Source organism: Myodes glareolus, chromosome 21, assembly GCF_982192425.1.
Source record: "Myodes glareolus chromosome 21, mMyoGla1.1, whole genome shotgun sequence".
NCBI classification, from domain to species: domain Eukaryota; kingdom Metazoa; phylum Chordata; class Mammalia; order Rodentia; family Cricetidae; genus Myodes; species Myodes glareolus.
Window position 1 is genome coordinate 14,206,371 of NC_142046.1, and position 27,261 is coordinate 14,233,631.

At 51.5% G+C, this 27,261-nt stretch overlaps 1 protein-coding gene across 2 annotated transcripts in view; it reads right to left on the reverse strand.

The window, feature by feature from the left end:
* The window catches only part of Hmcn2 (hemicentin 2), a 156,143-nt gene that overhangs the window by 102,963 nt on the left and 25,919 nt on the right, over positions 1 to 27,261 (reverse strand). For both annotated transcript variants that reach the window (XM_087899778.1, XM_087899779.1), the window contains exons 5-19: positions 23,770 to 23,941; positions 22,915 to 23,021; positions 22,076 to 22,196; positions 19,449 to 19,712; positions 16,025 to 16,169; positions 15,487 to 15,608; positions 13,338 to 13,610; positions 12,325 to 12,466; positions 11,910 to 12,037; positions 11,498 to 11,611; positions 10,520 to 10,669; positions 7,341 to 7,529; positions 6,226 to 6,321; positions 5,845 to 5,972; positions 2,832 to 2,976 (exon numbers count right to left, since the gene is read on the reverse strand). In XM_087899778.1, the coding sequence (XP_087755904.1) occupies positions 2,832 to 2,976; positions 5,845 to 5,972; positions 6,226 to 6,321; positions 7,341 to 7,529; positions 10,520 to 10,669; positions 11,498 to 11,611; positions 11,910 to 12,037; positions 12,325 to 12,466; positions 13,338 to 13,610; positions 15,487 to 15,608; positions 16,025 to 16,169; positions 19,449 to 19,712; positions 22,076 to 22,196; positions 22,915 to 23,021; positions 23,770 to 23,941 (2,296 nt within the window). The remainder of the gene's footprint in view (positions 1 to 2,831; positions 2,977 to 5,844; positions 5,973 to 6,225; positions 6,322 to 7,340; positions 7,530 to 10,519; positions 10,670 to 11,497; positions 11,612 to 11,909; positions 12,038 to 12,324; positions 12,467 to 13,337; positions 13,611 to 15,486; positions 15,609 to 16,024; positions 16,170 to 19,448; positions 19,713 to 22,075; positions 22,197 to 22,914; positions 23,022 to 23,769; positions 23,942 to 27,261) is intronic.

Sequence of the window (27,261 nt, forward strand, 5' to 3'; positions counted from 1 at the left end):
TGCAGTCGGTTCTGTATTCCTATACAGGTTCAATAAACCTCAAAGGGAAAATATTTAGAAAAACAGTTCAACTGAAGAGCATTTTATTTATTTTTTTTTTGAGACAGGGTTTCTCTGTAGCTTTGGAGCCTGTCCTGGTACTTGCTTTGTAGACCAGGCTGGCCTTGAACTCACAGAGACCCTTTACCTCTGCCTCTGCCTCCCAAGTAGTGGGATTAAAGACATGGACCACCACCTCCCAGTGAAAAGCAAATTTTCCCTTTGTAAATAAAGTATAAGGATCATTTGCGATGTCTCCATTTTACTAAACACTAGACGTCTACAGGCATCATGGGTACAGGAGACCACTTCCTAAACGTAATCTCAGCAGCCAGACACTGAGAGAAACAATTAATAAATGGCACCTCCTGAAACTGAGAAGCTTCTGTAAAGCAAAAGACACGGTCAGCAAGACAAAACGGCAGCCTACAGAATGGGAAAAGATCTTCACCAACCCCACATCAGACAGAGGTCTGATCTCCAAAATATTCAAAGAACTCAAGAAATTGGTCATCAAATGAACAAATAATCCAATTTAAAAAATGGGATACAGACCTAACTAGAGAACTCTCAACAGAGAAATCTAAAATGGCTGAAAGACACTTAAGAAAATGTTCAACATTCTTAGCCTTCAGAGAAATGCAAATCAAAACAACTCTGAGATTCCATCTTACACCTGTAAGAATGACCAAGCTCAAAAACACTGATGACAACATATACTGGGGAGGTTGTGGGGTAAAGGGAACACTTCTGCATTGCTGGTGGGAGTGCAAGCTGGTACAGCCCCTTTGGATGTCAGTGTGGCAATTTCTCAAAAAATCTAGCAATACCACTTTTGGGTATATACCCAAAGGATGTTCATTCGCACCACAAGGACATGTGCTCAACTATGCTCATAGCAGTATTGTTTGTCATAGCCAGAACCTGGAAACAACCCAAATGCCCCTCAACCAAAGAATGGATAAAGAAGATGTGATACATTTACACAGTGGAGTACTACACAGCTGAAAAAAATAACAACATCTTGAAGTTTGTGGACAAATGGATGGATCTAGAAAACATCATATTGAGTGAGGTATCCCAGACCCAGAAAGACAAATATCATATGTACTCACACATAAGTGGTTTTTAAACATAAAACAAAGAAAGCCAGCTGTGGAGAGCTGTGTGGAATGGTGCTCTCGAAATGGTACTGGCTCCTCCCCCCCCCCATCCCAAAGGCGAGTGCTCTCTGGGGTAAACAACCCCATATTTGGAGATGGTCAGGCTCTTGTGTTTCTCACCTGATGATCGCAAGATGCTTGCGTGCGTGTGTGTGTGTGTGTGTGTGTGTGTGTGTGTGTGTGTGTACACCTATGGACAGTGCCTACGTGGCAGCCCAGGCCTCCTTAAGGGCTGGGAGGGGCTTGCCCTGTGAGAGAAGCCAGAGAAGAAGAGAAGCGATTTGTAAAAGGTCCTGAATAAAAACTGCGTGCAAGAAGAGTTCCGGTGTCGCATCATCCTTGCTGGTTGAGGTGGCAGCGACAGCCAGCCTGCAAACTGTAAGGCCCAGGTCTTCCCTTGCTCCCTGGGATGCAAATCAAGGACTGTTTTGGCAACCAGCTAAAGCTTCCTGCTAAGTTCCGTGCTTGTTCTGCTCTAGCCTGGTATAATAGCGTAGGCTCTATATTACTTTGAAATGGTAATTTCTCAACCTGCCCGGAAGAGCCCAGGCACCAAGGTCCCTCTTCCCTGTCCGACACTGCCCTGCACCCCTCGTCCACCTGCCTATGGAGCAGCACACTGGGCACCAGCTTCCCCATCCCCCTCTGGCTGGGAGAGGTTTCCTTTATTGAGGTCAAAGGGTATTTTAACCCCGGATTAAGTTGAATAAACGGGCATTCTCCCTGAGAATGACTCGAACTCTCTATCTCTGGGTTGTGCGTCTTGTGTTTTAACCCCTAGGACCTTACCTAGCTTGTGGAAGGTATGGAGCCTAGGTCCATACCAGGTGGGGTGGTGATGCAGACCTCGGGTGCGGTGGAAATGTCCCCCGCAAGACAAACCACAATCCCAGAGAACTTAAGACAACAATGCAGACACTGAGAGAGACTTACCTAGATCTAATCTACAAGGGAAGTAGAAAAAGACAAGATCTCCTGAGTAAATCAGGAGCATGGGGACCATGGGAGAGGGTAGAAGGGGAAAGGAGAGGAAGGGAGAGAAGTGGGGAAAAATATATAGCTCAATAAAAACAATTTAAAACATTTAAAAAAAAAAAAGGCTGTAGGCATCTAGAGCCTATGAAGAATGTGTGCAGTTTCATGTCGCCCAGCTCAACCTCTAACTTACCATGTAGCTGAGTGTGACTTTGAGTCTCGACCTCCTGCCTCCGTTTTCCAGAAGCTAGGATTACAGGTGTGGGCCACCCCACCACCTTTCTGTGGAGCTGGGAATGGAACCCAGGGCCTTGGGCATGCCAGATAAGCTCTCTGCCAACTGAGCCACGTGCCTGGCTCAGATACCATTTATTTTAGAGCAGGACTTGACCATGGTCAGATTTATAATTAGCACAGGGCATTTGGAAACCATTTCACCATGGATACTGAGGGATAGTTGTAGACAGGGAACACATATGCAGTAGAAAAAGACGTAACTGGTGCTTTACCTATTGACGGCACGGGAATATGTCAACCCTAATCTCCCTTCAGTGAGGACATGGTATTTTCACAAATTTTCCGAACAAAAGTGTTCAAGTTGCCTCAAGTGCCTCATCTCAGCCCACTGCCACCATCTTGAGATCCAGGACTCACCCTGGACCACCAGCTCCACGTCTCGGTGCTGAGAACCTGCCACATTGGTGGCCACACAGCTGTATTTCCCAGCGTCCTCTTGCAGGGCCCGTTCAAGGTGGAGGCTGCCATCAGCACGGATAGCATGGCGGCTTCCTGGAGGGAGCTGGTGAGGGCAAGGAGACAGGAGTTTGGAAAGAGAGATTGGCATTTAAGTGGGTAGGAGCCACCCCCAGACAGGCCTGTGGGGTACACTAGACCAAGAGACCAGGAACTGGTACAAGAGCTGGCTGGGGTCAAAGTGTGGCTTCCCAGCCCTCCCTTCTCTGAGACTTGCCATCTCCTGAGATCAGCAGGGTAAGGGGGACCCTACTTCTGCGGTTCCACCGCTCCCTCAGCCAGCCGGTCAGGTAGGCAGGTGGTCCAGGGCTACCCGTCTAACCGAAAGCTGTCCCGTGAGAGTTAGTCAGAAGAATGTGGAGTTGGGGCAGAGATCTTGGGCTGAGGGGCAGTGGCAGCCCTCCCATGTCACCAAGGCCCCAGGGAGAGAAGACACAAGCAGATATGCAGAGAGCTTTACAGCTTATGGCTTTGGGGGCCTTTCCCAGGAGATCTACCACAACAGAGTGGCTGGGGGCAGGAGATGTCCAGTTGCTAAATCCTGCTGAGAAGTTCTAGATCTTTCCAGGGCTTTCTAGATCTTTCTAGATTTGACCCCTTTGAACTTTCCCAGTCACTATCCCTGATCCCATCTGAAATCTATACCTCTGTATGCCCAATGGAGCCCCTAGGCTGTCTAGGTCACAAACTGAGTGAGCCCAAAGGGGTCTCTCCATACAGGGCAATTGAGCAGGGAGTTCCACACAGTGCTCCCCGCCCTGAGTGTACAGAGGCCCATCTCGTCCCACACACCTAGCAGACTGCCCTTGAGACTTCAGTGTTCAGAGACCACCCTGCAACTCCACAACCATATTTAACTGTACAGTCTGCAGAGCAGGTAGTGGGGCTAAAGACTGCCTAGGTCCAGCCCAAGTGCCTCTAGCGTGCACGCTACGTGCCTCATGGATGCACAGAGCTGCACCTGCTCAGAGACAGCAGGGGAAGGGAGGGAGGGAGGGAGGGAGGGAGAGAGAGAGGAAGGGAGAGAGGGGAGAGAGGGAGGGTCAGGGAGAAAAGGAAGAAGGAAAGAAGGAAGGAGGGAGGGAGGTAAGGATGAAGGGAGGGAGGGGGAGGGAAGGAGGGAGGGAGCAGGAAGAAAGAAAGGAAGGAGGGATGGAGGGAAGGAAGGATGGAGGGAGGAGGAGGAAAGGAAGAGGGAGGGAAGGAGGGAGGGGCAGGGAGGGAGGGAGAGAAGGAAGAAGGAAGGAAGAAAGGAGGGAGGGAAGGATGGAAGGAGGGAGGGAGGAAGGGAGGAAGGGAGGAAAGGAGGAAGGAAGGAAAGAAGGAAGGAAGGAAGGAAGGAAGGAAGGAAGGAAGGAAGGAAGGAAGGAAGGAAGGAAGGAAGGAAAGAGGGAAGGAAGGCATGTATGTAGGCAGGCGGGCAGGCAGATCATGCCAGTGTTCCCTGCACAGGGTCGTCAGGACAAGGAAGTCAGTACTACACATTTTGGTCTCAAGTTAAAGTTAGCAGAAGAAATCTTCAATGTCGCTCTGGCGTGGCTCACAAACTTGCTGCACACTGAACATCCTATGGAGATTTTAAAGTAGACGTAAGAGTGGAATGACCGCTATCCTCAGAGGTTGTGACTCCACGGTAGAGTTGAGGCCAGGACAAATAACAAACTCCTAAAGAGTCTCAGAAGTACATCCATACTAGAGGGCACCACGAGAGACCATCTCAAGTTGAGCAGCAAAGGCATGGGAGGGGGTGATGCTCTACCTGGGACTTGAAATGGGACTGGCAAACTTTGTGTCAAGCATCAAAGGTGGACTATTTTAGATTATCTGATCTCTGACTCAACTGCCCAATTTAATACAAAGAGACTAATTGTGAGGGGCTGTGTTTCAATAAAACTTTATTTAGAACAAAACAGACCTTGGGCTACATATGCTATTGCCTCTGAAATTTTTAAGGGTCCAAGCTTAGCTTGACCACCTACTAGCTATTTGATTTTAAGCATGTGGCTTAACTCATCTAAGCCTCAGTTTCCCTATCTGTAAATGGAGAAACGACAGATACTTCTTCCCATCAAGGTGTGATGGGGATAGAAGATGAGAGCCATAGGCAGGAGGGACTTGGTGCCACATGCTCTGCCATTAGCCCAGCATGGAAAAAGAAGAATAAGAAGTGTGACTGGAAAGGCATTTGGTTGGCAGGAACAGCATGGGCGAGCACACAGACATATGGTCATCTAGCCTGATGGTAACAAACCGAGATGGGACAAAGTAAGGATGGGATACGGAGCCTGCAGATGGCAGGTGGTCCTGGCAGGAACCACAATGTCGCTGGAGGTATTCCTGCAGCCTGGTGGCTGGGTCAGGCCAAAAGCAAGGCTTGGGGAATAGAAAGTACAAGCTAGCCCTAGTTGTCTCCCAAAGGTGCTTTAGTGAGGAGAATCATTTATCATCTCAAGGGCACAGGGGTTACTAGAGTGAACGAGAGAAGGCTGAGCAAGGCATTAGAAGAAGGGTGACAGTATAAACAGTCCTATGCCATGAACTGAATAAATGTTCTGCTATGAGCTAGACCACAGGGCGCAGTTCTTCCCTAGAGACACAACAGTAGATCCTCTCTCCTCAGACCCCATCCTCTCTCCTCAGACCCCACCCTCTCTCCTCAGATCCCACCCTCTCTCCTCAGACCCCACCCTCTCTCCTCACCCCACCCTCTCTCCTCAGACCCTCTCACTGGGCATCAAGTTGGCAGATGGGCCACAGTTGCCAGTCATGCAGGCCACAGGAGGAGACAGGACAGAGAGAAAGGAGGAAGGAAACATTCTACAATGGGGTAGCTGAGAGGCGAAGGCTGAGGTGTGGCAATGGCATTCCTCTCTCTGTCCACTGCCCACAGCCCGCAGGGAAGCCCAGCACTCACGGGTCGGCCAGCCTTGAGCCAACGTCTTTCAGGGAGGGGCCTCCCGGCCAGGATGACACAGGTCAGGGACACAGGCTGTCCCTCCAGGACGCGGATGGTGGAGGCACTGCTGGCGATCTGTGGGGGTGCTGTGAGACGAGGAGAATGTCAGTCACTCAGGCCTGAGAGACACAGAGCCACCCCTCACTTCCCTATGAAGCCCACGACTACATCTAGACTAGAGAGGTTTGTTAGGTGAGGCGTACCCTGGGAGACAGCCCAAGAAGCAGGGGTATAATTCTGGGGATGCATTGGTCCAATGTGGTGGCTACAAGGAGCCCTCTGAGCTTGACTAGAGCACCTGCCTCCCACTTCCCACGGCTTCCAGATTCACCCACAGACCATGTCCAGTGACCAGAAGCTGGGCCTCAGCCTGGGCCTTTCCAAACACATTGCGGGCTTCACACACGTACAAGGCTTGGTCTTCAGGGGCTACTCCTGAGGAGAAGAATGAGGATGGCCGTTGGGAGCCTACGGACTACCACTGCAGGTACACAGCCAGGCCCTGAATACATGCAAGGGAGGGCACGGGCACCAGAGGAGAGGAGGAGGATGCTGGACCTCAACTTACTCATCTGTGAAATAGGGACAAGGATGGATATGTGGCTGAGCTAGCTGCTCACTGCACTACTCACATGACAGTGAGGGACAGCTGGCCGCTACTGAGGATGGTGCCCAGCTCACAATGGAACGACTCACCCAGAGCTACCAGCCCATAGGAGCCAGTGTCAACCTGCCCATGGCCCTCATAGGCCCATATGTTTGACTTCTTGGGCCCCGGTTGGTGCAACTATTTAGGAAGAACTAGAGGGTGTGGCCTTGTTGGAGGAGGGGTGTCCCTGGGAGCAGGCTTTGAGGTTTCAAAAGACTTGCACCATTCCCAGTACGCCTCTTTCTATTTCCTCTTTGTGGATCAAGACATGAACTCTCAGCTGCTATTCCGGCACCATGCCTTCCTGTCTGCTCCCGAGCTCTCTGCCATGATGGTGACAGACTCTTAACCCTCTGGAACTGCAAGTCCCATGAGAAACCCTTTCTTCTGTAACTTACCTTGATCATGATGGTATATCACAGCCATAGAAGAGAACAATACAGCTGTGCTGGGATCAGGGTTCTGCCCTCCTTACCCCTGCTGCCCAGCCCATCCCAGTCCTCTTTACCCCTGCCACCCAACTCAGCCTAGCCCAGCCCTCTTCACCCCTGCCACCCAGCCCATCCTAACCCTCCTTATCCCTGCCACCCAGCCCAGCCCAGCCTAGCCCAGCCCTCTTCACCCCTGCCACCCAGTCCAACCCACCCCAGCCCTTCTCACCCCTGCCATGCAGCCCAGACCAGACCAGCCCTCCTCACCCCTGCCACCCAGCCCAACCCTCCTCACCCCTGCCACTCAGCCAGTACAGCCTAGTCTCCCTTACCCCTGTCGCTCAGCCCAGCCCACCCCAGCACCCTTCTCTTACTTTGAAAGACCAAGACTCCTGAATCCCGTTGCCCAGTTCTGCTGCCCCTCCCAGGCTCCAGGGCCTGGCCATCTCCACGCCGCCAGGTGACAATGGGGGGTGGGCGGCCTGTGGCCCGGCAGGTGAGGAAGACACTCTTGCCCAGCTCTACAGTGACATCCTGCGGAGGATCCATCAGTCTGGGTGCATCTGTGGGCAGAGTTTAGTCTGTGAGGAGCCCCAGTGAGCTGGGACCCAGGGAATGGTCCATTACTCTGTTTCATCTCTAGAAACACCTTCCAGGCTCACCCCACAAACTTAAAGGCCCTTCTGTCCATAGCTCCACAGCCAACCTGAGGTTAGCCCGGCCCACCTCTAGAGAGACAGTTATGGAAAGGTGCTGGCTCTCGCTGCATCTCGCGCTCACTCTCCCATGGGAGCCTTGCGGGAGGGGGCTGCTCTATGACAACCATGCAACGAAAACATTGCATTCCCAGCTGCAGTGCTTCCTAAGGAACCCGCCACCTGCGAGGAGCTTTATGGCCACAGGATTCTGAAGATGACAGCAATGTGGCCAGGTTCACAGAGGGGCTGGGGACATGAGTCACACTTCCTCCCAGACTCCCCTATCTGCCTCACCTCCTCCTGAACCCTCGGTGGGTAGAGTGGGTCTGTGTTTGCCTGTGACATGCTGAACCCAAAGTCCAAACCCACCATGTCCATGGCCCTGCCTGTTTCAAGTCACCCCAAAGCTCACCCTCAGGTCTCCCTTGAGCTCCACATTGCCCTGCACCAGGAACTGTTGGGAGTGAGCGCGTAAAACACCGCAAATCGAAACATTGCTGTTATTGTATTTGATGGCCCATAGTAGGACGCTGGCTGGTGAATGTGTGTTAACAAGGCCCACTGTTAACAAGGCCCACAGGCCCTTATATATGATAGGATTGCCTATCATACAAGTCACAGAAGCCCGAACAGAGCACAGTGGGTGGGGAACTCCCTAATCCTTACTCCAGGCACCCCAGACTCTATTCTCCCAGGAAGCCAATGGGGTAGGCTTTTTCTGTAAGTACATTGCTGCCTTCACCAGGAAGGGAGGAAGAATCACGCTTCCCCCCTTCCACTCAATGGAAACTCCAGCTCCTGTTCTCCAGGAGGACCCAGATCTGGCCCCACCCAGACAGCCCAGCATCCTTGGTGCTCTCCCATGTCCCAAAGCCACTGGCCCGGGAGGTCTGGGTTTCCAATAACAGAGCAAATCTAGAGTCAAGAGAAAGCGGCCTCCTCTTTCATCTCCCATCTCTCCAGACAACTGCCAGTTCAGAAAACATTAAATTTCCTTCCATGCTTCGGGATTAGGGACATTAAAGGGAAACACTTTCATAACTTGGAAGATTACCACAAGACTCGAGACTGTGAGCCAGCTTCAGACAGGATCCTTCCTCACTGGCTTTGTGGCCACCCAAGTGCAGAACCTAGCTGAGAGCCCTGGTTCCCAGAGAGGGAGCTCCCCCTCCCCTGTGCAGCCTCTGGTCTGGGTCCCCTGAAACCTACTCTGCAGCGCTGACCATTGTGAGGACCAATCTCAACCTCCTCCGAGCAGGCCTCAGGTTCAGAGCCACTCTGTCCACCCACTCCCTCCTCAGCTCTTTGATTCCTCTGCACTATTCCTATCTCACCCCAGGCCTGCCTATGCATAATTGGACACGCATGTGATTAAAATCAGATGCATTATAGGAAGGGACACACACAGTAGAAAAATAATTATGTGACCTAATCTGTCAATCAAAACAGAACTACACTCTCCCGCTTAGTAGCCAAGCTCCTTTTCTTGAACCCCATGAAAGGAAGCCTCAAACATTCATGGGGGCCCCCTGAGCACCCCCCTCTAACTCTCTTGCAGGATTTTCTGGTTACTTCTATTGCTTTGCCATTAATGTAGTTCCTGTGATATTTCTGCAAATCTGTGTGAGCTTATATTTTGATTCCCTGAAAAAGAAATGAAGATCCTGAAGATACCCCACCCTGGCCCTGGCCCTGGCCAGCGATAAGAGAAATTCAGGGTCATCCTCAGCTACATTGTGAGTTTGGGGTCAGCCTGGACCACACGAGATCCAGTCTCCAATAACGAACAGCAAGTGCTGTGAACAGCCCAGTTCAGGACACAAAACTTGGGAATGGGACTCTGGCACAAAGGGACACACTAGCCCTCTGGGGAGCCCTCCGCCTTCTAGAGCCCACGTCAGCCTGCCAGGTCTGGGCATAGGCGACAGCCACACAAGCATTTAGCTGGCCATGGGAACATGAGTCAAGGGCGTAGTCTCTACTTAGTCTGACACGGCACCTCATAACAAGACCCTATTACAATCATCCTGACATAGAGAGGGCAAAGTGGGACTCTCAGGGGCAAGCCACTTAGCCAAACAAGATGTCCTACTGTACCACTGCAGTTTCTGGCTGGAAAAATGGGCAGGCCACCTTCCTTCCTGTGTCCTACATGCTACAAGAAGCCCATTCCCTGAGTCATAGTAGGAAGCAGGCATAGCACCCACCTGCTCCCAGAGTCCGCCAGCTTGGCCAGGACCACTGCACCACAGCTGCTGCCCGGATGGGCAGGAAATGTGGTTTCCCACTCTCACTGCCAGGCTGGCTTGCCCAAGACCCACAGCTGCCCTGCCCCAACCCCTGACTGCAAGGCCTTGGGCAATCAATGTGCCTTCATTGTGTCTCATTTCCTCAGGTATAAAGGAGACATTGATGACCTCACACCTCCAAGGGTTGCGAAGATTATATGGTTGTGAACCTGGAGCATGATCGGATGGCCAAATACCGCAGGCGGGACAGCTCTTGTTGTTATTATTGGACTAAGAAGGCTCTTTGCCTGTCTCATGCTACTGAAGGTCAGCCATGGTGGTGACCCGTAACAGGTAGTAGCTATCATTGCCCCCTACTTACAACCCTCAGTTGGCTTGCCTTGAGGAGTTCTGCACCAGTCTGGGATAGCAGAGACCTTTTCTAAAAGTAAAACTCTCACTACTTAGCCATAGTCACAAAGCTTTGCGACCCAGCGAGAACTCACACCTGCCCCAGCTCCCTCCGGCTCTCCAAAGTGGCAGTCTGGGCTACAGATAGCAGCTTCCTGGCTAGAGGCAGGCGAGGGAGGGGGAGTTAGGGGTGGGTAGGGCCGAGTGCGCACTCACGTCCAACCACCAGCTGTAGTTCAGCAGAGGCATCGCCCAGCTCATTAACAGCCCTGCAGGTGTAGAGGCCAGCATCTCTCTCCTGAGCTGCAGGGATCCGCAGTGTCCCGGACTTGGAGCCTTCAGGAGCCAAAATCACTTCTAGACCCCCTAAACCAAAGATGAAAGGCATTGGCTAGGGCCCTGGGTTGCTGGGTCTCAGGTTTCCTGACCCAAGGCTCCTATGTTAGCACAGGCCATGACTGGGTGCTTGAAGGTGGCTTTCCCCAGAGCCACAGCTCCTGGGCTGGTCCTAAGGTGGGCTGGGGCTGAGTCTTTCTTAAACTCCCTTGTTGGGCAGGGCTAGGATTCACGCAGACTCTGACATGGTGAGCTCTTCCCGCAAGGTCTCCACATCCAGGCCTCCTTAAGGCCTCCCACTTCTCAACCCAGGTCCCACTGAGGCTGGGATCTCCTTTTAGGGCACAGGAAAAGGTGGGAGGTGCCTGCGTAAAGGTACCTCTCTCATGCCTGCCTTCCTGGCATTTCTACTGGGTGTCTATGGCCCACGTCTCCCCTGTCCCCACATCTTGACACTCTTCTTCGGTTAAATTAAAAGTACCCCTCACAACACTTCCCTGCCAGGCATGGGAAGTCCCATCCACTAATTAAGCTCAGCTAGGTATTAGCCCAGACTTGCTCTAAACACACGTGCACACTTGTGTGCATATGCTCAATCCTCACACAACCCATATCCAGATAAAGAGACTGAGGTTTAGGGTCCTGTATAGGAAAGACATTTGACAACTCAGTGTGACTGGGTACTGGTGGGCTATGAGGTGTACAGAGCAGGGAGTGCTGGAACCAGCTGGCTCTCCTGAAACAAACCTTCCCCCTCATCACCACCACAACTTCCTCCTTTGAAGTCCCTGCCTACTGGTGACCTTTCTGGAAACTGTAAATCCAGGGCTCTGGTGGACATTTCCCCATTAAACATACCTCGATACCAGATGATTCGGGGTGGGGGGACCCCAGATGCCACACACTGTAGCACAGCCTCTTCCCCGACAGCTGTGAGAACCACAGCGTTGACCGCAGAAACAGAGGGTGGGTCTGTGAAGGCCAGAGGAGGGAACATGGGGCTGGCTGCTCTGAGGCCAGACCTTCCCTAGCTTTCTCCCTCTACCTGCCCCCCACACCCCTGGCACCCATGTTTGCTTCCTCGACCCAACTACCTGGACTACCAATCCCTTGCATGGGTGTTTTGTGTCTCCCCACCAGACTTTAAGTCCCACGTAAGGAGCCGTGGACTCACAACTATACCCATGGAGCCTGGTGTATCACAGACACTGGGTGTCCTTGAGCAGGGAGGAAGCAGTGTGTCCTGAGACAGGATGGCCCAAGTAAGTACCTGTGTAGTAGAGGGTGATTGTTTCCTCATCTGTGCCGACTTCATTAGCAGCCTGGCAGCTGTAGTTCCCAGCATCCTCTGGGGCTACTCCCTGAATGATGAGCGTTCCTTGGGCATCCACATGGATTCTGGAATTGTGCCAGAAAAACATACGACATATGGTGGCTCCATAGTCATCATCAATATCAAACTAACGTCACGAGTCAATGACACCCAGACCATGCCAGGTTTCTCTGGGTCAGTCGTTTTTAGCCCACAGGGCTCTTCCTCAAGGTCTGAACACCTGACTACCCAGGCCACACTATACTTGATAGGCAGATGCCACATCCCTTTTTGAGAAAACCCAGGCTGAGATTCCCTCCCAGCACCCTGTCCAGCTACCGCCAGGCTCTGAGTTCTCCTCCCACCCACTCACCTGCTGTCCTCTGGCAGGGCGAGGCCCTCACGGCTCCAGGAGATATGGGGTGTGGGATACCCTGATGCCGAGCAGCTGACCCTCATCTCCACACCCTGGGAGACATGCTGGGACCTGGTATTGATGCTGACTTGAGGGGCCTCTGTAGATGAGAAGAGTCCTCTGACCAGCCTGGGCTCCCCACGCCAGTTCTGACTGACCCACAGCCACAGTAGGGGTGGCAGTGGAGAGGAAACACAGGTTCCAGAGTCAGAGTTCCCAGGTGGCACCCCTGGAGGTGGGGAGGCTTGGCACTAACCCGGTACCCGCTAGGGCCTCCCATTTGGAAATTCTTGCCCTGGATACTTGCTTTGAGCCGGCACCCCTGGAGTTCTTGGGCATCCAGTAGGTGCCAGAGCTGGGGACAGTATATCTCTATGACCATGAGGTGAACCCCATGGCCTACCCTAAAACTGACTCCCAAACTAGGTTCTTTTAAGTGGGCACTCACTCTCAGTCCGCAGACCCAGTGAGGCTCAACCCAAATCCTCTAAAAAGGCAAAGGCACCCACTTCTGTGCCAAGGAAGACATAATTAATCAATCTCTGTCTTGTAGAGCCCAGACAAGTCCTTTTAACACACTCCCAGCACCAATAGGAGTTGCTGGCTCAATAAAGAGCACTTGCTAAGTTGCTGGGTTTTTACCTTTGGTGAACTGGCACTCCAGGGAGGAGGACTTGAGGAGATTGAAGCCATACCCCATCCTGAAACTCCTATACAGATGCTCTTTCCTCTGCCTGCTCTATCATCATCCAGGCAGTACCCCCAGCTATGCCCAGGCACATCTGACCTCTGAGCCCTCACCCTGCCCCAGCCTAGTATGATTAACCTCCAATAGTGAATATAACTTAGCTAGATGGAGACAGAGTCTCCAAAGTTCCAAGGTTAAGCAGAGGTAGGGGCTTATGGTGTCCCCAGTGAACATGAGGTAGAATGCTGTGCTAGGGAACCAGCAAAAGTGGGAGGGGTCTCACCTCGCACCAAGAGCCAGGTGGATGCCCTTGTGACCCCATTGGCATTGCTGGCCACACACTGGTACTGCCCACCATCACTGGGGACGATGTTGCTGACTTCCAAAGACAAGTCATGCAGCTGGGTGACTCGGCCTGCTGTGACTGGCAAGGCGCGCCAGTCCCGGACCCATGTCAAGTTGTAAGAAGCATCACCTAGGACTTGGCAGGACAAGATGGCATTCTCCCCTGGAGACGCAGTCACATTAGGTCCAGGGACCAGCTGTGGTGGAGGGTCTGTAAGGACAGTGGGATAGGAGGGATTGAGGGACCGGGGTAGGGAACAGCTGTCCCCTGTGCCTCAGGACACGTCAGCCAGCAAAGCAGCCTGCATCTGCTCTCCATTCGGGGATTCTGGCCCCCGGGGAGATTGCGTGTCCCCTGTCACACTCTCCCTAGGGTGCTATCAAACCCTGGAGCTCTCCACAGCATGGACGTGCTCACGAGCCACAGTCAATGTGCATCCAACAGCCCTTCTCAGATCTTCACACCCTCCCAGCCAAACATCTCTGCCAGGAAGAAACCGGCCAGGAGAGGGGGAAACTGTGGGAACATCTCTGTCCTTCAGCAGCGTGGCCTACGAGCAGCCCGAGACAGACAAGGCCAAAAAGAAATGCCGCTAAGTCTGTTCTCGGGAATACAAACCACCAAAATGACAAGATCAGAGACCACCCGCTAGAAGAGCAGGACCAACGGGTCACGTGCACCTACAAAAGATGAAAGTGTCCCAGTGTGCATGTGGGGGCTCGTGACCCCCACACTTGGGAAGCAGGGGCAGGATTGCTGTGAATTTAAGACCAGTCTGTTTCACATGGCCAGTTCCACCATAGCCAGGGCTACCTAGTGAGACTCTGTCTCAATTATAAAGGAAAAAAAATACAATGTTATTGAAAATGCTTAGAAGTATCATGTGGGGACAAACAGGGAAGCTGAACTATAGATAAAATGAAGCAGTACTGAAATATTCATACATTGGTGTGTGTGTGTGTGTGTGTGTGTGTGCGCGCGCGCGTGTGTGTGTGTGTGTGTGTGTGTGTGTGTGTAGACTATGTCTTCCTCTGTAGCCCTGATGGATCTGGAACTCATGTAGCCGAGGTTGACCTGAAACGTGTGGCAACCCTCCTACCTCAACTTCCATTGTGTTCGTCTCTGGCCAGGGGAACTCAGTTTAACAGGGTGATGCCATGTTTTTAGGGTTATGTATTGAAATGTCAAGGTGTTATAACTTAGTTTAATGTAGCTTGGCAAAAATGAAAAAGGTTAGTGTGACCAGGTATCAGTACACAGCAGACCAGTTCCTTGGCCCCGTCCTCTCCCCTGCTGTCTTTATAAAAGGGGCTCAGACTGGCTCGCTAGTCAGGTTGTTGAAATCTCCCATAGTCTCACTCCCCCCCCAGAATGTCTGAGAAAACGTTCCTTGGAGGAGCTGGGGAGATGGCTCCCTAGGTAAAATGCTTGCTGTCCAAGCATTAGGACCAAGGTTTAGATCACCACAAAATCCAGGCGTGGTAACACTGCACTCCACCAGTCTCTCTGAAATTTGCAGTCTTTCCTAGGTCCCACGAGGGATGGCGGGGCTCAACAGAGGGAGGACCGCCAACCCCTGCACACGTGCACACGGGATGGTGCCCCTGAACACACACGCATATACCACACACAAAGAGAGCTCATCAAATGCTAGACTTGGGGGACTGCGAATGGCTTCAGTGTCCTGGTTTATGTTTTCCCATCTTTCTGCCTGGTTTATGTTTTCCCATCTTTCTGCCTGGTTTATGTTTTCCCATCTTTCTGCATTTCCTTTCTTCGCTACAGGATAATTTGGGTCTCTAACGAGGAAATCCAGTCTCATTCTGGGACTGTCTATGGCATCCCCGGCATTCTAGGGCTCAGTGGTGACATCACGGCAGGAAGTAAGTCACCCTGAAAGAACACCAGGCAGGTAACTGATATCAAGCTGGGCAACCGACCCCTACAAGGCCCAGGTGGTCAGTGTGTAGGAGAGACTGTCCCCAGGTGCCAGCTGGCTAGTATTCTGCCCCAGAGATGGAGAGTGAGCGGAAAGAGACCCCAGCGGAAGGGAAGGAGCGTGGTGAACACACAGAGAAAGATAGACCTGTGATGACAATCTGGGCGTCGGCTTGTCCTGTCCCGGCTCTGCTGACCGCTATGCACTGGTACGTGCCTTCCTCGGCCTTGGAGGCCCGTGGGATCTCCCAGCTGCTGTTCCCTGACCCCCTGTAAAAGCAGCAGGCAGTGTGTTCACTCTGACCCCAGCCAGGTCCTCCCAGCCTAGGAGGGGGGTGAGCTCAGGCCCCCAAATCTTGCACAGAGGGAAGTCCAAATCCTCACTGAGGCTCAGTAAGAAGATTCAGGAAAATTCCACAGTAGGACATGTGAGCTGAACTCATGCCTTGGCCTCTCTCAACTCTGGACTCTCATCCTAAGGAAAGGGTCTAAGGGGTCCCTCCACTCCTGACCCCAACTTCTGGGCCCACTCATGGATAGGACCCACTCTCCCCATCCCCAACAGGGCTGACCAGGATGACAATCAAACTGAGTCCAGGTCTCTCTCCTGTTGCCCACTCTTTGAGATCTGTCCAGGGCACAGGAGCCCCAGGGCCAGGGACAATTGCTGACCATCGGTCACTCACTGAAAGTGCCGCTCCTCGCCCAGCCTCACTCCATCTCTCTGCAGCTGCAGTCGGAAGGGGAGGGTGCTATACACAGAACAGGACACCAGCAGGGGTTGCTGTAGATAACCGTGGATCCTGGGGGCCATGCTGACCAGCGGCACGCCTGTAGGCAAGCACAAGGTTCAGAGCCCTGCCGTGCCGTCACAGAGCCTGTCCCCGGTACCTTACCACACAGAGGCCCTTAGGAACAAACAGGAGGCGGAGGCCAGTCCAGAGGCAGTGAGCGGTTCCATTCAGTGTCATGCAAGGCAGGTCACTTACCTCTCTGAACCTCAGTTTCCGCCTCTCTAAAATGGGAGTGATCCCTCCAAAGTTCAGGGACCATCAGAGAGTAGAAGAGCCAGGGGAAGTGGGGAAGAGGATGTGCAAAGCTGGCTCTAGGCACAACACGACCATTGCACTCACAGACACCAGATCTGCACTAGACTGGGCCTGTCAGCATCCTGTCCTGGAGAGGAGAAGGCCTCCTGGGAATCCTCTCCTCTGTGAGGACTTACACACAGTTCATGGTCAGTGGACAAGGAGGAACCATTTTCTTCAGTTGTGTAGACACTGGTAAAATGCCGATGTTCATATAAACAAACCCTCACTCATGTCCCCATAAGCAACCCCAAGGAAGTTCATCAGGCTGTCCAAAAGAGACCTGAAGCCAAACAGGAAGTAGTTGGGAGGGGCTGGTGGAAGTGGGAAGAGGGAGAAGGATGGGGATGCTGGCGCGACCAAACTACATCATGGGTGTATGAGATGACATCACAAAACCCAGTAGTACATAGTACTAATAAACACATGTTAAGAAAATGTCTTTAAAGTTTTGAGCAAAGGTTAAGAGACTGTAAACCAAATTAGCTTCAAGATGGACTCGACTTGGTATCATCCATGAGATGCCATAAAAATGGGGGTGGCGATGGCCCTGGTATGAGGGACTGGCAACAACTGACAGTGGAGACAACTTCACCATGGCTTCTGAGGAAGCCAGTTAGCAGAGAGACCTGCCTGGGACCAGCTCTGAGGTCAGACGCTACCCACTGTGTGGGTGGGGCTATGCAATGGGCTCTTCTTTTCTTTTCTTTTCTTTTCTTTTTTTTTTAAGATTTTCTTTATTATGTATACAATACAGTGTGCTGCCTCCATGTATGACTGCATGCCAGAAGAGGGCATCAGATTCCATTATAGATGGTTATTAGCCACCACGTGGTTGCTGGGAATTGAACTCATGACCTCTGGAAGAACAATCAGCATCCTTAACCTCTGAGCCATCTCTCCAGCCCCAATGGGCTCTTCTTTAGAGTCTCCAGTTCACCCCTATTTGTCCAGTGAAAAACAAGCCCAGTGGGAAGACGGCTGGAGATGTGACATTCGCGGCATTTTTGAGATAAAGCAAAAAGCTTCAAGGAAACTCTCACAGCTTGTGATGAGCCCTTAGGGGCCTCTGTTGGACACTACTGGCCTCCTCACCTGACCCTCATCTGGGGATCAACAGTCTCTTCCCCTGTGTTGTTTTTAGGAGGCCTCTGAGAAAGTCCCCAGCAGGGTCAACCACAGCCCACAGTGCTGGCAAGGGCTCAGTCCATGCGGCTGCCTTCTTTGCACCCCAGCCAGAGGGGACAGGAGCCCAGGAAGATGCTCCAGGGCTGAGACAATGCACCAGACAGCCTCAGAGGCCAGGCTGGGGGCGGGGAGCATGGCGGGTGACATCATGCCCTGGGCTGTCTGCCACATCCCCAGGGATAGGGGTGTCAGGCTTCCAGCCACGTCCTCAGCTGCGTGTGCAGCTGCTACTCACCCCCGCAATCTGGAAGCCTTTTCCAGACAGCTTGGTTACCCCTCTTTTGAGCAGAAAGGGCCCAGGCACCTGAGACCTACCACACACCTTCAAACCCAGAGCCAACCTGAGACAAATCCTAGCCTCCTCTGCTCTGAAAAGTAGGGAGGCAAAAACTACCCTGGTCCAACCCTGCCCATTCCCATTGGAGTGGGCAATGGAGACAAAGCCCACAGCTGCGTCTCAGATCTCTGGTTCTATCTGAGAGGACAGAGGAGACAAGTCTCCCCTGATGAAATCTCTGTAGAAAGTTTCCCCTCAGACTGTAAAGGCAAATCACAGATGCTCGGGAATAGCATCATGGTTCAGAGGCCAAGAGGCCCTGCGGCCAGAGTCGGGAAAAAAGAGGAGGTGTCTCAGCCAGAGGTCTTCAAGAATTGCCCTTGGTGGACATTATGCATAGCCCCAAGAACTGGCCTGCCCTCCTGCCTTCCCACCTGCCTGCCCTCCTGCCCTCCTTCCTGCCCTCCCTGCACCCTTATTGGAAAGGGATTGGAGACTGCCCCACAAAGAAGTGTGAAATGCATGTCACTTCCAGGGGTAGGGAGACGGTGGGCCCAAGGAGGGCAACAGGGCCTGGCAATGAGGTCAAGTGGCCTAGGAAACCAGGTTCCCCTGCCAGGAGCAGAGGTGAAGCTGGGAAATCCAAGACTTTCTCCTGCCCTAGGAGCTCTCTACCTTCGGGGCACAGGGACCAGAAAAAGCCACACATATGAGAGCCAGTATAGCGACATAGTGGCATCAGCAGCTGCTGAGTGTGGTCTCAGGCACCCCTGTATAGCTCTGTGCACACTGGATGCTGGGGTCCTTGGGACAACTCTATCTCCTATGACCCCCTAGAACTTCCCTGTGGGAGTGCTCAGAGAAAGGCAGTCCCTCTGTCCACTTTTAAGTGGGACACTCCATACACCTCAGGACTGCTACAAGTGGGCAATAGGCCAGTCATGGCAGTGCTCGGCCCACACTTCCCTGCACCATGGCTTGCACTTAGCTTTGGGGGCCTTAGAACAAATAAATGAATGTTGAATGGATGGCTAGATGGTTGGATGACTATATGGTTGAAAGGATAAAAGGGTAAAACAGTGGGTGGGTGGGTGGGTGGCTAAAATGATGAATAGATAAGGAGCTAAATGATGGGTGGGTAAATCAGTGGATGCTCTGCTGGTTTGATGTAGCAAGGTGGGCAGATGGACACTGGGATAAATACATGTGGATAGATAAATGGATGGGTAGATGGATGGATGGATGGATGGATGGATAAACAGATGTGACTACATGAATGAGTGAGCTGCTGATGAATATATAGATGGGAAGATCGCTAAGCAGGTGGATGGATGGGTAGGTGTGTGCATGGGTGGACAGATGGGCAGCAGGGTATGCAAAGGGGAAGGAACGTGAGTGAGTAGGTGTATGGATGGCCTTGTTCTAAATCTTCAAGCTGAAGGTGATGTCTGGATCATGTCGGGATTTGTCATGACACCTAACAGGGAATAGCTGGCCACAGAAGCTTTGCCAAACTAATTTAGGCAGGAAATGCTTCCGGGAAGACAGGGCACTCACCTGGGGCCACCCCACTGTAGGAAACTCCAGAGACACGGAGGAGGGGATTTCCCTCATGGTCTTGGCCCTTCACCTTGAGATAAAAACGCTCCTTTGGTACATGGAAGGGTGGCCCAGTCCACAGCTGGTGGGTGGAGTCATTGGAGAGAAACTGTGTGGGCAGAGTGAGGAGAGACTTCCCTGAACTGTGTGAGAGTTCCACAGATTCAAGGTGACCAGGTGCCTGCAGACCCGTAGAGTTGATCACCAGGGAGATGGGTACGCCTGCAAAGAGAGAGAGGGAATGAGCACTGGACTCTGGGACTGCGAGCCTGACCCAGCCTTCTTGGTCCTCCTTCACCCACGCTGCATCCTCCCTACCTCTCCCTGAGCGAGCTAAGGTTGTAGGTGGGTTAAGGAAGGACGAGCCCCGTGGCGCTGTCCGTGGTCCTGAAACAACCGCTGCCTCTCCACCCTGCCTGCATTAGCTGTATCCCCTGCTTCTAAACTCGGAAGCATAGACCTGGACTGAGCTTTCACCATTTCCTTAGTTTATTTGGGAGATTGGGTCAGGTCTCTTCTCCTTTCAGTTACAATGACTTTTAAAGAAACACTGAGTCTACACATGAATGAAAGAATCTAAATGTGAGTTCCCAGGAAAGCCGAGTCTGTAAGCATGGGGGGGCGGGTGGGGGGGGGCTGTATCCTTCAGTCAGTAGTATGTAGAAGTCCCTCCAGGTCAATCACTGGTGTGTAGGGATAGTTTCCTGTACTCAGCTCACCGCATGTGGTAGCTGCTTGCCCTAGTCCAGGCATCTAAAGTTCAGTTAGTCACAGACTCCCCAAGTCCTAATATTCCCATCATAGAGCCTAAGCCAAGCACTCGTTAACATTTCCAGTTTCTTCCTCCACCCTCTTCTTCATCCTGCCCATCCCCCTTGAAGATCTGGTGATTAATCCAAAGCCTTGCAGACACATTGCAAGCATTTCACCACTAAAGCTATATTTCTAGCCTTGTTTTTTTTTTTAACTTTGCATGTGTCTCCTTCTTTTCACACAGTTAAAATGGCTTTTAAAGAAAGAAACATGGAGTCTGCATATGGCACAGAAGACTCTACATGTGAATTCCAGGGAAAGTCAAATGTGCGTGTGCACATACACTCTACAGCACATGTGGTCAGAGAACAACCTGTGGGGGTTGGTTCTCTCCTTCCACAGGGTAGCTTCCAGGGACTGATGTGAGGCCTTTATCCACTGAGCCATCTCTCTGGCCCACGTTTTTACTTTTTATTTTAAGTCATAGCCTTGCCAAGTTACCCAGCAAGCTTTGAATTTGCAATCCTCCTGACTGGGACTTGGGTAGCTGGACTATAAGCCTGTGCCACTGGGTCTTGCTTAGAGTGTCCCTTCTCAACTAGCTTGTTGAAGGGTTTCAGTTTCTCCACTTTCCTTGCTTTCTTTCTACAAAGTAAATACCAAATGAAGTCCCAGGCTCATCACACGCCAGTGAGGGACCACTACCTCCAATTTGCCCCCCCATTCCAGCCTCCTCCATATGATCACCAAGACACTTTTGATAAACCAGCAGCTCACTGGCACTTGTCCCTCCTCTGAATTAACAGGGTACAGACAAGATGTCACCGAAGGAAAAGGAAGAGAAAAGGTAAAATGTTCACCTTACCACCATGAGCACCTGAGTTCAACACCCAGAGGCCACTGGGCATAGTGGTGCACACAATTCTAGTGCTGTGGAGGTAGAACTAGATAGTGGTTCACATAATCCTAGTGCCTGAGGGACAGCTAAACTAGCCTACTTGATGAAGTCAAGGCAGTGAAAGACCCATTTCGAAAAGTAATTGATTGCGGCTGGAGAGATGGCTCAGAGGTTAAGAACACTGGCTGCTCTTCCACAGGTCCTGAGTTCAATTCCGAACAACCACATGGTGGCTCACAGCCATCTATAATGAGATTTGGTACCCTCTCCTGGCCTACAGGCATACATGGAGGCAGAATGTTGTATACATAATAAATAAATCTTAAAAAAATAATTGATGGTTGGGAACTGGAGAGGGGACTCAGAAGTTAAGAGCTCTGGCTGCTCTCCCAGAGGACCCAGGTTTAATCCTCAGCACCCACATAGCAGCTCATAACTGCCTGTAACTCCAGTTCCAGAGAAACTGGTGCCTTCTTTTGGGTTCTGTGGTCACTGCATACACATGGTGCACATCTATGCTGACAAAACACCCATACACATGAAATTTTAAAATGAAACATAAACAATTGGCGGCCAGTGCCTGAGGAATGATCCTAGAGGATATCCTCTGACTTTCACATACACACGTGTGCACACGTACACACATGTACCCAAACATACTTGAACACATATACACACAGGAAAATAAGAAGGCAGGAGAAGCAGGGACTCAACAACAAAAGAGATCTTCAGGACTGCTTTGGTGGCTGGAGGGATGCTGGGAAGGTAAATGTTACCTCCTGGGCTGACGGAGAGGAAGCTGGCTCAGGGTTGGTTTGTCATCCTGTGGCCCAGCAGGACCCATTCTGCAGTCACCGTGGCTCACAGTCAGCCTACCTTGATCCTCCCACCACCTCCCAAAGCCATTACCTTCCTCAGAGCCCAGGGCAGGTACCTTGCAAAGGCCATTCGATGGTGTGGTTGAGGTCCAGAGAGGGCTGCATGGAGAAGCCGGCTCGGAAGTTGATGTTGCTGATGCCTGATATTCTCACTGAGTGGCGGCCACTGCTGTACACCTATAGCGGGTCCCCACCAACCCATGTCACCAGAGCATCAGGCCTCAGATGTCCCTGGCCACAGCTAGTAAAGCCCACACCTGTAGCTACAGCTTTCTAACCTTTGTAAACACGTGGGCAAGGTACCTGCTCCCCAAAGACACAGAAGTCCAGTTGACCCACTCTCCTTCTAGAGGCTTCTCTTTCTGCTCTCTCCTAACTCCTGCAGGCCCTGCCTGTTCTCCTGCATGTCTACCCTCCCACCACACCTTCCCTGGAGGCATTGTGGCTCTGGTCTCAAACACCCACACATCAGATGGTCAGTACAGCCTTCACCTGCAGCTGCGGCCACAATGCCCTGCACCCCATAGTCAATCATCAGGAGCTCCCGCTCCTCCAACAGGTCATGCCTGTCTCTTGCCTGGCTTCCAGCATCTTCCAGATACAACAGTCTCCTGTCAGATCTGTCTCTCTTAGTTGTATCTCCCAAAGTCACCCTTGCTTCGTTTACCCTCCCTACCCAGGACAGGAGTCTGAGTCATGTGCCAGTTGGACTATTCACTGAAGTTCCTTTCTTGACCTTTCTGAATATCATCCCAAAGCACTCCATGCCCTCACAGTTGAAAATCAGGTTGTTCCTTGGCTTTTGACGCTGCACTCACTCCTACTGATAGACCCACATCGCTGCCCACACATCCCAGGCTCTCTGCCTGAAATTCCCCCGTTGGCGTGTCCCTACCTTGATGGCCCACAGCCCAGGGTGCTCAGGCTTAAAGGCTACGACCTTGGCTGAGTCTGGAATGTTGAGGAGTACGTTGAGACCTTCATCTGTCTGCAGGACCCTTCCTGTGGAAGCATCAGGTGCCACTCAGTCTTCTCTCTTCTCCCAGGGTCCCTAGGTTCCCCACCCTATCTCCAGGACCCCACAACCCACCAACACCAGCCTCAAGTGCCCTTGGGACTGACAAGAAGATTGTTGTAAGTCCTCATTGGTCAGTTGCCACCAACCTTCCAGCTTCTTCATCTGCGGGAACACCTCTCTGCTCCACTTGGCGTCCCCTCACTCCCCCCTAATTTCTGTATCCTCTAGTGTGAGCCCCTTGCCACCATTGCCTCTTTGTAGGGTATGGGCTTGTGTGTGGTCTATATCTGTGGGGTGTGTATGCATGTGAGTGTATGTATGCATTTGACATGTACATATGTCTGTTTCCTCCTCTCACCAAGTGGGAGCCAAAGATGGAATTCAGGTCTTCAGGCTTGGCAGCACCTTTACTCATTGAATCTTCTTACTGGCTCATTTTCTTTTTCCGGGACAGGGTCTCTTACTGCACTTGGAGCTCAACCATTTGGCTGACCAGGGAGCTCAGGGACCCCTTGCCTCCACCCCTCAGTGCTGAAGTTACTGGTATGGCTGCCACACACAATTTTAACATGGGTGCTGAGTATCCAAACTCAGGTCCTCATGTTTGTGAGCAGACACTTTATTGACTGAGCCATTTCTCCAACCCCCTCTTCCCGTGGCCACTTTTCATCTCATCCTGAGCTTCCAGCCCAGTCTTGGATCCAAAGAGGGGGTTAGGCAAGGAGCACATACCCAGTGGATCCCGGACTTCAATCTCAGGCCCTGGCCCGCTCAGTGAGATGGTGACCTCCTTCAAGCTGGGGTCGAAAGGGATTTTCCACGTGTGCTCCCCTTCCTCCTCATGGTCTGCAGACAGCAGATGTACTTTGGAGGCCTGGATCGCTGACTCCACCCACTTTAGCACCTGAAAAAGGTACAGAAGTTGAACTCGGGAGTGTGACCAGGGTTTGACATGTCTGGTCACCTGATGCAGCTCTAACTAGCTTCTGCTATATGCAGAACCTACACACTCCCTGTGGATTTGGGGTTAACAATCTGTTCAGCGCCCAAGGCCACAGACCGCCACTGTCCTACACTAGGCCTGATTGGCTCTTCTCCCCTCTTGGTATCCATGGCTCCAAATGAAGCCAGTATATTGAGACAGGTGACTCAGAGCTAAGAGATGCAGGCACGGTCTTCTTCTTCTTCTTCTTCTTCCTCCTCCTCCTCCTCCTCCTCTTCCCCTTCCCTTCCTCTTCCTCCTTTTTTTCTCCTTGTCCTTCTATTGAAATTTTTTCATTATTTTACAGACCAACTTCAGTTTCCCCTCCATTCCTCCTCCTCTGTTCAGAAAGGGGCAGCCTCCCATGGGAGTCAACAAACTACGTCATCTCACATCGAGGCAGGACCAAGCTCCTCCCCCTGCATCAAAGCTGGGAGAGGCCTCCTTGCATGGGGAATAGGTTCCAAAAGCCAAACAAGCTTCTGCAGGACAAGCTCCTGCCTCTCATCTGTAGCCCCCATGAGGAAGCTGCTGTGCATACTGGGCAGCTAGGTATGGAATCTCCATGCCGTGTGGTTCCTGAAGCCACAGGCTCCTCACGGGTTGCAGATCATCTAACCAGGACATGGAAACCTTTAGTTGATCAAATACGCTAAAGCTAAAAATCTGTAGTGTGTGATTGGGAGTCACTGTGGGGAGCGCTTGTCTCATGTGACAGAAGCTCTGGGTTTGATCCCCAGCACTAAAAAAAATTTCCTTGTACTACACCAATTCAAGGCAAAACACTGAATATAACTTCTGCATTCAATAGGAATGGTGTTCAGAGGCCAGAGCGTCCTTCTCGAGGACCCAGAGCCTTTTTGGAAAAATGCCCTCTGCTAAATGTGGAAGGAATGATGCAATTAGGAAACCATCATCTTACAACTACTAATGAAATAATTGTTTCGGGCAAGGATCTTCTTTGGATGTTAAAAGCAAAGGGTGTAAGATTGATGGAGACTAAATATCCACACAGAGCCAGGGTGTCACCCACAGGCACTGAAGTCAGTGTGGGGTGTGGAGACACGGCCTTGCCATGCACGGCTGCCTGCCACCATTGTAATCAGTGACACAATTTGTCATCGGCTACAGTAAGACCAGCTGTTTGCCTCTCGATGCCATCCATCAGGAAGAAGTCGCAACACCAACCCCAAGTCACCCCTCCACACACACTAACCACCCAGGCCTTGGGACAAACTCAGGTAAGAAGTAAAAAGCCAGGGGAGATGTTGGTGACACCATGGGACAAAGACTAGAATTCAGAACATGAGGCAGAGCCTCTTCAACCAGTGTCACAAAAAGGTGTGGATGGCTCCAGATTCGCGAGGACGTGATAGTCACGAGAACCAAGAGGGACAGGCAGCAATAATTAAAACCGGAGCCAGGAAGGCTTCTTCAAAAAACATCGTGAGGGGCTGGGGAGGTGACTTGGCAGATAAATCACTATGCAAGTGTAAGGACCAGTGTTCAGATGGCAGGCACCCAGATAAAAAGCTGGGTGGGCGTGGCAGCCCACCTGCCGTCCTAGTGCTTGGGAGGTAGAGACAGGATCGCTAGACCAAGCTGGCTCACTAGACTAGCCCAACCTGGGAATTTCCGGCACAGTCGGAGAGAGACCCTGAATCAATAAACACAGCAGAGAGTGGCGAGGTACATACGTGATGTCAATTCATCCCACCACATGCACACCACATGTACACATGCATGCAAAAGAAAAGATAAGACGTTCTGAAGTCAAACGGGGGGAAATCAAGCAAGGATTTGGTATGAGATCACAGTAATAAAAGTTCATTAATTCTACCAGAACAGTCTAGGCTATGGGAATACTATGGGTGGACTGACAGTGAGCTTCAAGTGAGAAGTATTTCACAACACACATGAGACCCTGGGTTCCAGTCATAGCAGCCAAAATAAAAAATAATTAATTATAAATTACTTATGGATAAAGTCTCATGAGCCAGCAGAATCCAGAGGGATAAGGAAGAGAGAAATGCAAGCAAGTGATGAATTGTTGGTGACGGTGAAACTTAGGGGAGGTCATTTGCTTGATTTTTGAGACAGGGTCCGGGTAGCCCTAGCTGGTCTAGAATTTATTGTGTAGACCAGGTTGGCCTCAGACTCATAGAGATCTACTCCCTTTGTCTCCAAGTACTAGAATTGAAGGCCTGTGCCATCATGGCCTGCCATTCATAGCAATTTTAAAAAATAAAAGTCATTTTATTTTTAGCAGGGCAGTGGTGGTGCACGCCTTTAATCTCAGCACTCGGGAGGCAGAGACAGGCGGATCTTTGTGAGTTCAAGACCAGCCTGGTCTACAAGAGCTAGTTCCAGGACAGGCTCCAAAGCCACAGAGAAACCCTGTCTCGAAAAAACAAAAAACACAAAAAAAAGTCATTTTATTTTTAAATTTTGTTTATTTATTTGTTTGTTGGTTGGTTTTTGAGACAGGCGTTCTCTGTGTAACATCCCTGCACGTCCTGGAAATCACTTACTTTGTAGATCAGGTTGACCTTGAACTCCCAGAGATTCACCTTCCTCTGCCTCCTGCTTGCTACCACGCCAAGCTTGAAAGCCATTTAAAAATGATAAAGATGTAGTGAGTCTATCACACACCTGGGCATGATGTCTGCCAATGTCAGTTGACTATAAATGCCTTCCTGCAACGCTGGAAGAAGAAAAAGCTCTGTGATTTTGCCACAGATATGAAACTGGAAAATAGTGGCTGGTGTGCTACCCGAAGGTCTTTCTGGCCCTAACTGGAAATCCTGCTCTGCCTACTGTGTAGCCTTCACAGCAGGGAAGGGACCTGGAAGATCTTCCCAAAATTTTGGGAATGAGTGTGTCTTACAGAGACTGAGTTCGAGCATGTGCCGCGAGACCTCAGTTATCACAGGATAAGAATTCAGCATTTCCCCTTTTTCCCCATATTTGGAGCGGCTTCATTCTCCTGTCTTTGCCTGGTGTTCTGGGAAACATGTCTCTTGAGAAGGCTCAACCTGTCTTGGCTGCTGGACTAGGACAGGGTTCCTTGTCTAAGTGGGGGAGGAAAGAAGACAGCGCCGAGGGATCAGCGAAGTCAGGATGGGACCGCCAGATGTTGAAGGAGCAACTCCGTGCCCAATGCCTGTTCTTCAGGTCACACAGTAGGGGCAGAGGATGGTGACCCAGAAAAGATGTCCCAGGCAGCAAGCGCCCAGACAAGT